General features: G+C 40.9%; 1 protein-coding gene across 2 annotated transcripts in view; it reads left to right on the forward strand.

The window, feature by feature from the left end:
- The first annotated feature begins 6002 nt into the window (after positions 1-6002).
- The window catches only part of BRWD1 (bromodomain and WD repeat domain containing 1), a 43709-nt gene continuing 37590 nt past the window's right edge, over positions 6003-12121 (forward strand). For both annotated transcript variants that reach the window (XM_083500452.1, XM_083500453.1), the window contains exons 1-6: positions 6003-6354; positions 6576-6634; positions 6803-6832; positions 7030-7089; positions 10518-10668; positions 11949-12047. In XM_083500452.1, the coding sequence (XP_083356578.1) occupies positions 6198-6354; positions 6576-6634; positions 6803-6832; positions 7030-7089; positions 10518-10668; positions 11949-12047 (556 nt within the window). In that variant the 5' untranslated portion in view covers positions 6003-6197. The remainder of the gene's footprint in view (positions 6355-6575; positions 6635-6802; positions 6833-7029; positions 7090-10517; positions 10669-11948; positions 12048-12121) is intronic.

Consider the following 12121-nt stretch of genomic DNA (forward strand, 5'->3'; position numbering starts at 1 on the left):
CATTTTGTGAGTGTTTCTCTTCAGCTTGACTGAAAATTAACTGGGATGTAGATTTTTAAAAACAAGCAAACATGCAGTTGTATTCCTATAACATAAGCTTTCACTTTAGTGAATGAAATTTCAGTAATCTATGGTTTTATAGCCATCCCCAGTATCTGTTGTGTGGCAGCTTAGGTATTATACGCAATGTTTCCAGCCTCTTTTTGCATGGAAGGAGAGTTGGAAAGATAAAGTAATGAAGAAACGCCATTGATGAAGCACACAAAGTAAAGGTGGTCCTTAACCTTTGCTTATCTTTGTTTGACTCATGAGCACAGCATTGCTGAAAATTTGTTAGCAGCAGGCTCTTCTAAGAAGTGAAATTCACATGACAACAAACTTGAAAACTTTCTCAATGGTAGAAACTTGCCTATATTCTCCTTTATTTATATCTCCTCTCTTTATAGTCCAAATAAGACTTGGAACAACTACCAAGATCAATAATAAGACAGTCTATACCCTCAGGTTTACAATCTAAATCAACACAAATGAAAAAGGGGGGGAGCAAACACCACAATTTTAACAATTTCTAAAAGCAAGTCCTATTCAGTAAATCAAAGGGACTTATTCCCAGATACAGTGGTGCCTCGCAAGACGAAAAACTCGCTAGAAAAAAGGGTTTTGCGGTTTTTGAGCTGCTTCGCAAGACGAATTTCCCTATGGGCTTGCTTAGCAAGACGAAAACGTCTTGCGTTTTTTGCAAGTTTGTTTCCTTTTTCTTAACACCGTTAATACAGTTGCGACTTGACTTCGAGGAGCAACTCATAGAACGCGGTGTGGTAGCCTTTTTTGAGGTTTTTGGTGATTTTTCAAGTTTTTCCAAAACTTTTCCAACAACGTGCTTCACAAGACAAAAAATTCGCTAGACGAAAAAACTCACAGAACGAATTAATTTCGTCTTGCGAGGCACCACTGTAAGTGGTATTAGGCTTGCAACCTAAGGCACTAGTTCTTATATCAACAGCAAAAATGAAAATGGGTCCCTCCCCTGAGCTGATGGGTTTTCTTGGTTTCCTAATCTCTTCTGTCTGATGAAATGGCTGCTGCCTGACAGGTGACATTTCATGGAGTGGTAAGCCTGATGGAGCTAGATTCTCAGAGCTTTAGTAAGCACTACAGTTTTGCCATTATGTGAAGTTCTCAGAATCCAAACAATAGCACAAACTTTGGAACACTTAATACTCTACTGAAAACTCCTTTTTCAGTAAGGCAGGATCAGTGGCAAAGAAAGCATAACTGCTATTGAAATAATATGTGAAGGAGAATGTTTGCCCTGTAAAACTTGTAGGTAAGGAGAACAGATGAATACAGGCTTGTTTTTAATATCCTGACATAGAAGCACTGTGAGTCTTCTGTCCGCCACAGAGATAGTTTTTTGCCAGTTGGATAGGGGGAGGGGGTTTGTAAAGAGATCCAGCACATCTTAACAAGCATAGATAGTGACACATTGTCTGAAGAACAAGCCTTTAAAGCCAAGACTTGCCAAAATACTTCTATTTTAAATGTGGGTTTGGCAAGGTATCTAGTATAGAGCAGCCTCACACCCTGATAATTCATGAGAAATTGGTGCAAGCAGTTAAATATTTCCACAGAAACTTATTGAGGCACAGGAAGAACAACACATCCAACTTGAGTGACACCAACTTCCATCAAGACCTATTGCAATCAGTGAGCCATCTGGAGGCTTCTACTACAATAGGTTATTAGAATATGAGTAGTCAGGGACTGTGTCCCTCAGGAAGCTTTAGCAGCACATGCAGAAAGGAGCTTCAAGCAGCTTGGCTAGAAGCCAAGTCTTACAGAATCTTGTCTTCTAGTATCACATTTGAAACCATCAAGTCTTGGAAAAAATGGGGAACACCATGGGAAAGCCTACGTGAACATGGCACAAAGTCACCCAGTCCAAGGAGATAGAAGATCCATCAGGTGAAATACACTTTTGCTCTAGATGGAGCACTTGGGAGTGGGGTTGATTGTCAAAGAATGGAGGTGACAATAGCCTCCACTGGTGTGGTTCCCCTTCCTGCAAGGCTTTCCTGAAGGTTCCAGGTGCTCTCCTCCCTCCTCCCCCCCCCGAACCATTCTTTGCTTTCCTGTCAATTTATAGTCTGCCCTGAGTACTTTGCATAGTTCAAAAGGAAGGCAGAAGTGACCCTGATTATGGCCAATAAGGGTCAAAGACTTTTCTCAGCATACTGTGAAACTACTGAAGTCAGCACCACAGGCTTTCTTCCTCTGGGCCTCTTCTATACTCAATCTGCTTGTCACTTTGAAATTCTTAAACCTTTATTGACGTATACACAAGATTCCAATAGGGTTCGGTACAATAAAATCACTGCTCAAAACCTGCATCTTACACTTAAGTTAATGTACAACATTCACGAATCCTCACTGCGTGTTGCAGAAACCTGCCTACTATCTCCATCTTATCCCCATCCTGATTAAATGTAAGGAAGGCTACTGTACATTTGTCTGAATGCCACTCCCTAGGGCCTAGAACAGCCAACTGGTAAGCCTAGGGTAGATCAAATAGATACCGAGGGCAGTGCAAAAGAACGTGTGGCTGATTCGATTTGTCTTATGTCCACAGGGGCTCAGAGTATTTTCAGGAATCTAGTAGTGTGGGATTTGTGAGGACCTCGGCAGCTACAGGGGCGTTGCGGTTAAGGAGATGCTGGTGATGTTCTTTCCAGCACAATGCAATAGCTTGTTTATCTTTTAGATATACTATAGTCACAAAATATCAAAATAACCAACAACAATGCTAGAAACATAACATACAGCTTAACTTGGCAGTAGCTACAAACTACACATAAGCTTACTGAAATTAGAGTCCTCATACAAGACCAAGTCTTGATCGTGTATTCTAGAGCTGCAGTACTGAATAAATTTTCTCCATATAGGCTACAACCTTCTCTGTCAATGGATGGTTATTAATTTAGGCCTACCTTGCAAAATAAATTTTCATAAATTACTAGCCCACAAAAGTTGTTATTAGTCATCCTGCCTGTACAGGCCTATTCATGGTGTGTTACCTTATTTTATTTAATTTCTGAATCTCCTAAATTATTGAAGCAATTTCATAAGAAAGAATAAGGCAATATGAACATCCACAATAAAAGATATAAAACAATTTCGTTTATCAAAATGTTTTCAAATTCAATATAGATACCAACTGGGATGAAAATCACTTAGGTGACTTGTTGAAAGATGGAGGTTTTCAACAGGCACTGAAAAGTATATGCCTGGTATGTAATGGGTATTCCAAGGGGTAGGTGCCACTATGCTAAATGCCCAATTCCTACAAAACCAACCTCCTGATGAGGTATCTAAATGAGGCCCTCTAGTGTGGTTGGGTATATAAGATGTGATCTTTTAGGTATCCTGGTGCCAAGCTGTGTAGGGCTTTTGTACACCAATGCAAAACTAAAATATTAACAGGTCCCACCCAGGCAACCTTTTTACACATTCATTTGCAACAAAACAGGAAGTATTATCGAGTTTTCCATTTTGCCTGAACCAGGAAACCATGGTAAGCAGCTTCAGAACAAGCCAGGATATGAACCCAACTTCAAATCATAGATTTAATGATAATAATTAAGTGTCCTGTTTCTATTTTCTGATTAGTTTAAATCAAATTAGTAAGTTAAAATACCTCCCCAAAGCGTCCTTGGATGGCAAGAAAATCTTTCGAATGACTTGCCAGCTGCACTGCGTGTGGAACCTTTGTAAACTACCTCAGTTAATTATCTTAATTGGTCCAGCACCACAAGTTGTATTTAGGTTAATTACCATTCTCATCTTCACACTTTAATCACTGATAATAATAGATTTTTTAGCCTGGATTGTTTTATATACATATTGTGAGAAATTGTTGGTTTGGAACAAGTCGTGGAATGGCTTCTCATTGTTTATATTTTGGTACCAGGTATACAAGCATCTTTTTGCGCCAACCTGGGTGGTGGATGAGAACTGAATATCCTTCCCATTGTAGTTGTAGGTTTCTCTTGATTCTGTTTAATTTATAGTCTAGCAATGTTTATGTATTCCATGATTTGAACTGGGAAGGGTGAAAATAAAAAACTTTGTGACATAGTAAGCTTCCTGCTTAGAAGGCTTTCCCTATCTGATTTCACTTCTTACTACTGGGCAGGGAGTAGATAAATTTAAGATACTCTTTTAGACAGCAACTTATGACATCTTAACTAAATAATCCTCTATGGTGTTAGATGTAGGCTTAAATGGTCCCCACTCGTTTGTGTGTCATGATGGGCAATACTAATTCTGTAACCAGCTTTATCATTTCTTCTTGTGAATGTAACTTCTAATGCCGGCCATGGTTTGGTTTTTATGTGTTTGTCTTATGAAGTTCAATTTTATTATTTGGGTTATATGGATAACATTCAAGAAAGATTCTAAAAGAAACCAAACAAAGGGTGGGAAACCACATGCTCCAACTAGGCAAAACACTTACAATGCCCCTACCAAATAACACAGGCAAGTAAAAAAATCAGGCAACAACCCCTCTCCAAAACCTGAATTAACTTTTTTTTTAAAGACAGGCAGGGGTGCTGGTATCTGAGGCAGCCACAGTGCCAACAGACATGACGCTGGGAACTCTGAGTCCAGAACAAGAGCACAACCATACACAAGTTGCCATTGGCCCTTATTTAAGGTTGTAATGCTGCGCATGCTTACTATTACTAGGATGTCTTATTGAATAGAGTGTGACTTTGGGGGAAATATATAGGATCAGACTGCGCTGAGTTAAAAAACAATACTAGTAGTAGGGATAATTCCAGAGAACCATCCGAAAAGCCCTATCAAGAAGTGTACTTGTGTTGTTTTTATGTAGTACAGGCTTTTGAAGAGTAATATTTTCCGTGAACCGCCCTGAGACCTCCGGGTATAGGGCGGTATATAAATTCAATTAATAATAGTGATGGATTGTACCCAAAGAACTAGGGCCAATGGAACTTTTAAATTCCAGAACGTCAATCCCATACCTTTCCCCCTCTTCTTTACACATTTCCAATTAATTATTTGTTCTTTATTTGGGTTTTTTTAAATGTGTTACTGGTTTTTTATGATCTGCTTTGACAAGGCAGCACACAAAGGATTCAAATAAGGCTGCAATCCCATGCGTGTTTACGTGAGAAAGTCTAAAATAATGGGACTTCACACTAAACTGAGGCACTCCCCAAACGCTCCTTTTATTTAGGGAAGCGCCAACATTTTCCCCTTGGAAAAGAACAGCCAGTCCACCATTAGCGTTTGTTTTGTAACCGATCCGCACTCTTCCTCGCTTAATTGCAGTCCTAGAAACATTTTCCTGGGAATTAATGAACAAAACTCTCCTTAACAAAGGGCGACTTATCTCCATACGTAAACCTGCCTACTGATTTTCGGCCGGACATTGTGAAAGACCCTGACCAGAAAAGACATATAGGGCGAACCAGGGGAGAAAACCTTGATAGATTCGAAGGGGATTATCTGTATGAAAATGGCGCATTGTTTTTCCGGAAGAAGGTGCCTCTGTCAGCGCCGTCCTACATGTCTCTGGAAGTAAGCCCCACAGCACGGACGGACTTACTTCCAAGTAAGCATGAATAGGCTGGCGCTGCAGGAGGCAGCCAAGCGAGCGAGGGGCGGGAGGAGCCCTTCGCCGCTCGCTCCCATCCCTCCCCACTTTAATTCTCCACGAAGCCTCATCTCCAACTGCCAAGTCGAAAATGGCCGCATCTCCTTCCGCGCTCAGCCACCACAGCCTTTCACCACCACCCTGTCCTCACGTAAAGCAACCTCTTTACTACACAATGAGTGGCGTTTCATAAGCTTTCGGTCTCTGTGTGTTTTTTAAACTTTTAAACGCAACCATTTCGTTCGCTCCAAATGGGACTATTTCACCCCCCCCCCTTTTCCTTCCCTATAACTATCCACTCCGCCCCGCCTTTCCTCGGAGCTACGTCAGAGGCGCGCGGGGCGCCTCAGCAGTAATGGCAGCGGGGCTGGGCAGAGATTAATGTAGAGCGCGGCAGTGGCGGCGTCGAAGGGTGGTGCGCAGACGACGGACGTGCGCGCTCCCGCCCGCCGGACCTCTCCCTCATACATACAAATAGAGCGAAGGCGCGTGGGGGAGGGGAAGCGCTGATAGGATTATGTCGAGCCAGGCCTGGGCCGCCGCCGCGCCAGACAGAGCCCTCAGCCCTAATCTCCTCCTGGCAACAGCGGCCGCTGCGGATATGGCCGAGCCCTTGCCGGCCTCCAATTCTCCTTTGGGCGCCGGCAGCGGCCCTCTGCCGCTCATTGAATCAGGTAATGAGAAGAGTGAGCGCCGGCTTGGTGAGGAGAGCGAGAGGATGGAAGAGCCGGGCGAGGCGAGCGCTCGCCGTCTCCGCCGCCATCTTACTGAGCCTGGTTATGAGTTACAGTCACCTAAGGGGGATCCCCCAACCCGCCCCCCCCCCGCCGCCCTCCCCATCCCCCAACGAAGCCCAGCTTCGACTTCATCTCTCCTCTTTTTCTCCTTCTCGCAGAACTGTACTTCCTCATAGCTCGGTTCTTGAGCACTGGGCCTTGCAGGAGGACGGCGGAGGTGAGTTGTTCTTCGCCTGCACCCTCTGCACTGCCCCCACCCCACCCCCGCGAAGGGCGGCTTCATAGCGCCCCCCTTCACTTTGGTCAGAAGCAGCGCTTCAAAAAGCAAACGCGAACAGAAAACCTCCACCAGTGCCAAATACCAGCTTCTTTTTTCCCCCTACAGGTGCTAGTGCAGGAACTGGAACAGTACCAGGTCTGTGAGACTACTCATTTTTTTAATAAAATAATTTCCTTTTATGCCACTCGCTTTTACCCCGCTTTTTTTGTAATCCCAATGTCTTTTAGAGATGGAAACTATGCCATCTGTGCAAGCATTTGTAATAGCTTTCTTTTGTGCCCCATTCGTTCCAATTCATCTGGCTTTTCTCTCCTTCCCCCTTTCAATTTTAGTTGCTCCCTAAAAGGTTGGATTGGGAAGGAAGAGAACATTGCAGAAGTTATGAAGACTTGGTGAGACTTTTGTTGTTTAAAAAAAGGAAAAAACCCCCAGACAAGATTTGGATTGTTGAGTGGGGAGGGGATCAACAGTATTTGCTTTTTCAAACTAATCATGCTATTTTTCATGCTTTTAAAAGCCTGTGTTGTTTTATGGAAGGTATTTATTATTGTGCTAGTCAACAGAAGCCATAAATGGGGACTCTGGGAACAGAGGATGTTGTCATCTTAGAGGAGGCGGGGTGTGTGTCATCAGGGCTTGTTAGGATAAAGCAGTCTGAAAAAGAACCTTTATTTCTTGGTTTCTACAGAAGATCTGCTAAATAACCTTAACCTGACAATATTTTATTTTTGTTTACCCCAAAATATGCTTTCCTCAGAAGATAAGAGCTGGCTTTCCACTAGAGGGTTGAGTTGTTTAATGGCTTCAAATTTACATTGAACCGCTTGGATTAGGATTTAAATAAGTGTTCTCAAGATTCAGTATATTTTTAATAGATGCTTATTATTCTCTTCACAACAAATAACAAGCTCTTCCATGTGGACTTAGAAGCTGATGGGGAAATGAGCAGGACTTGAAATGCTGCACTGTAGGGTCAGACTTTTACATCTGCTTTGTTCTTCAGTAGCTCACCCTCCTCCCTCCAAATGTTAGATTGTTAAAAGCTTGAATTGCTTAAAAAATTATTATACGCCACAATCCTAAATGTATTTTTTAAGTACAATGGATTGTAATGGACTTTCCTTCATTTAGTATTTTTAGGTTTGCACTGAGTTCCATATGGGATTCTTTATTTTTGGAAGCTTAGATGTGAATTGTAAGAGGAAACATTCCTCTTTTAGTTGAGAAACATGCCACCAGAATTTTTAATGTGATGGTAATATGACATTTTCAGTTTTGTAGGATTTCTAAGTAGAGGTGCATAAGATGAGCTCCCTGGTTCTCCAGAGGTGGTGAACATATGGCATAGAGGGTTACACTGGGACAAAACTGTTTGTTATGTTACATTGATACAGGAAACAGTTTTTGCTGCATGAGCAGCCAAGCCTGAGTGAGGACTGCAACATATTATTGTGAAACATTGTGTCCTTTTTTAAAAAAAGGCTACTTTGCTTGCATAAAAAAATTGACATTACTCTTTGTTTAGCTTAAAATGTTTTTAAACAATTCTGTTTTCATGTCTGTGAGTTTGGGTCTGAAAAGGAAATGATAGATATAATTCAGTCAGTTGAGAGAAATGGAAAAAGTTTTCATAGATTTCAAATACTAAAATATATTGCTGCTGTACTACATTAAATGCTTACAGAAATATTAAATGGATACCTGCAAGGAAATTTTAGTTGAGTAAATGGAATATCTAGAGCAGGGGTGCCAACTTGAATAAAATATTGGGGAAGGGGCACAGGTAAGCCCTGCCCATCATAATCAGTTACAAGGCACAGTGCACACACATCATTTGAATAGCTGTGCCCGTCACTTGGGGCGCGGGAGAGAAGAGACCTCTGCCCCTAGGAGTTAGCACCTATGGTCTAGAGCAGTGTTTCCCATATGGCCCCCTGAAAGGCCCCAGGATATTCCAAAGGGGCCCCAGGTGAAAATCGCGTAAATGGGGGTTAGCAGCATGAGGATACCCATAGAGGGTAGTGAGAAGTGGAAGAAAAAAATCTTTTTTTAAATAACCAGGCAATCAGGATTTTTTATTTATCTGCTTGGCCAAACACAAGCAGGTAAGGGGGTGGCTCACCAGGGGTTGAAATCCACCTCAGCCCCTAGCCGAGCGGGGTGGTCTTGTGCTGCTGACTTGCATCTAGTAAATAACTAAGTGTCTACTCAGAAGAAAGCCACACTGAGTTCATTGGGCCTGGTAAGCTTGTGTGGGGCTATAGGCAGCCAGGGGTCCTCTGAATGATAATATCTTTTTCAGACAGGTCAGTGAGGACCACTTGCTTTTTAAAATTCTCCCATATATACAGAATTCCCTGTGCACCTTTTGGACAGTATCTGTAGGATTTCCCCTCTGTGTCAAATAACTGGGGTAAAATAAGTGTTGTTTAGTTTTTACAATACATGGAAGATAGATCTCCTTCGGGAGGTTCTGGATTTTCCTTTCTTGGAGGTTTATAAGCAGAGGTAGGATGGCCATCTGTCATGGATGCATTAGCATCCATGTTTTTCTGCTTCAACACTATTTCATTATGTTCCTATCATTCTATGTAATTGTATTTTGTATAAATTATAAAAATTATAAATAAAACATGTTCTGTTTACAAACAAAACATTTAAATAGCTGCTTTTCTACCGGTAGGATGGGGGGCGGGACATGGGCATAGCCAGGATTTTATTTAGGGTGCAGGCTTTGCTTGGGGGAGGCAGAACTTCAGATTTGTATTGATTTTTACTTATTGGGGGCAGCTGCCCCCTGTCTCTCTCCCCCCCCCGGCTATGCCCATGGGGCGCCACAGGAAGGAAACAAGGTGGGAAGGTGGCCATGGTAGGAAAAAGGTTGGGAAACACTGATCTAGAGAATTGCACCTTGGAACAGGATTCAAGATATAACATCAGGATCTTTTTTTGGGGGGGGGTTAAGTTGTTTGAGAGAATAATGCATTGCTCTAGTTTAAAAGTAACGTGCATATAGTGTGTATTGTTTATATAATTGTGTGGTTTTGGTTTATCTTGTTCTTGTACTTACAATTTAACTTCATTAGATTCATGCTAGATGAAAAATGGGAGAGGTTATAGTCAAATTAAAATTGATGTAATGAAGGTGGAAGGAGAAAGCATGGCTTAGTTACTGCAGGCCTGGTTGGTACCTCATTTAAGCCACTGTTAAAATAAACTATGGATCATAAAACAAAATTCCTGTTCACTGCAGCAGTGCTGAGGACTGGGGAGTAAAAAGTTGTACGTAGTTTGATCTTCAAGAAATTTAAGTGAATGAGAAAGCTCATAGATTTAATAGTCCAAAGTTAAGTTGGACTTACAGTTGCAGTATAATGCAAAACACTAGTTCATCTACTTGTTTGCCATTCAATTTTTAAAGTTTCTAAAGTAACTTATAACTACAGTAAATAGTAGCAAAAAACCTAGAATCGAAATAAAATGCAAAACATTGGAATAAAAGCAACATTGAAATGATTTAGTTAGCAATTAAAAGCGTAGGTCTTTTCCAGAACAACATTAAAGTAAGCACTGGGAGAACATCCTGTGTACAGTCCCTTCTCCCTAGTTTGTGAGTATACCTGGAGGGGGCCTCCAAGGATTACTTTACTTATTAGGAGTTTGTCAAGTGATTTTAAGCAACAGTGAAGTGAGGACAAGTTTGTTTCTTGCTTTTTCTCACATAATTAACAAACTAATAATGCTATAATGTTTAGCTTATGTAAATAATTATTTTTGTATTATGTTATATTAACTTGTTTTAATCCTATTTGTGTGTTAGGTCTTGTCTAACAAACATGTGGCTCCTGATCACTTGCTGCAAATTTGCAGGCGGATTGGCCCTATACTGGATAAAGAGATTCCACCCAGCATTCCGAGAGTGAACTCTTTATTGGGTGCAGGCAAGCAGTCCTTACTGAGAACTGCAAAAGGTATATTTCGACTTTTTAATGTATCTTGGTGTGTTCAATTCTAGCGACTATATATGAACCTTACATTTGTACAAGTGTGTACTTAAACTTCCAAGACTAGGATGCATGAACTTGTCACCCATTTAATACATGCTGTCAGCACAGATCCAGCTTTGAGCTCCTCCTTTCACAGACATAGTGGTTCAAAAGAAAACCTTACGTAGAATACAGTTATCTGCTGCAAACACAGGGTGGTATACATTCAAAAATCAAGCAGATTTTTAAGACATTAATAGTTAATATAGGTTCTCCAGAGACAAGTGGAGGGAGAGAATTGTTACCTTCCCTTACATATGAAAAGAAAGGGGACCAGGTTTCAACAAAAGTGTCTTTGTAAGCTACCTTTCTAAGCCCTTAGTCATTCTGAGATAGCCACATCCCAAATGTTGTTGAACCATACTTCAAGGGGTAGCTCAGCCTGAGATTTCTGAAATGTTATCACCAAATGCATGACCATCAGTAGAAAGAAAACTTAAAGCTGCTTCACCCTAAGTGCAAGTAAGTTGCTGTAGTTGTAACAGGTTTTTTTTGGGGGGGGGGATATGAGCAAGAAACCTATAAATACTTGGCTGAGAACCTGTGAAGTGAAACTGCTTTGTACTTTGCTTATGTTTCTCTTTGTATTACACAACTGCTCTTTCCTCATTTTTCTTCTCACTTAAGAACACAGAGTAGCTAACAATGCAAAACATCTTCGTATGGCAGCTCATTTGTGTATATGTTAGTTGCATCTCTAGGGACAGCTAATGGCCAAGAGCTTCCTAGTATACTAGGCACAACTGTTTCTTTTCATAAAGTGAAGAGGAAATATCAAGAATAAATATTCATAATTGGAGAAATGAGTAGAGAAATAGATAAGTAACATAAAAACAGGAAAATGCAAAATCAACTAAGCGGGCACAGTGAATGTTCATTTTAGTGAATGATCAGGATACCGTATCCTGCAGTCAGGAGCTGGCGCTTGGGGTTTGTAAAACATAAAACTCTTGAAACCATTGTGCTGTAACTAATGCTTGATATAGAATGTCCCCAAAAGTACAGGAGTCCTTAGTTCAATATGTTATTGATAGAGCCATTGATTGAAGTTTTAAAATACTAAAGGTAGGTGTAACATGCTTCTAGTTAAACCAGGGCATTTTTAAAAAGTGAACTTTTAAAGCATTAAAGACTCTTAAATTTTGAAATGGTGTTTGAATAAATTTTCTGAGTAACTCTGCATTCAACTGAAATGCAATTTGCAGATTCCAGAAATCCCATTTGGAAAGGCTCAGTCATTGCAACCCTTCATAGAGGAAGACCCCCAGAAATTCCTGTTAACTGTGATAAAGCACCAAGTTTTGGTAAGTTTATCTTTTGCTTATTAACCTACTATGTTCTCAGTTTTTTCACTTCTGGTTTCTTTGTTTTGTACTGG

This window comes from Podarcis liolepis (assembly GCF_965112155.1).
Source record: "Podarcis liolepis genome assembly, chromosome: 4".
NCBI classification, from domain to species: domain Eukaryota; kingdom Metazoa; phylum Chordata; class Lepidosauria; order Squamata; family Lacertidae; genus Podarcis; species Podarcis liolepis.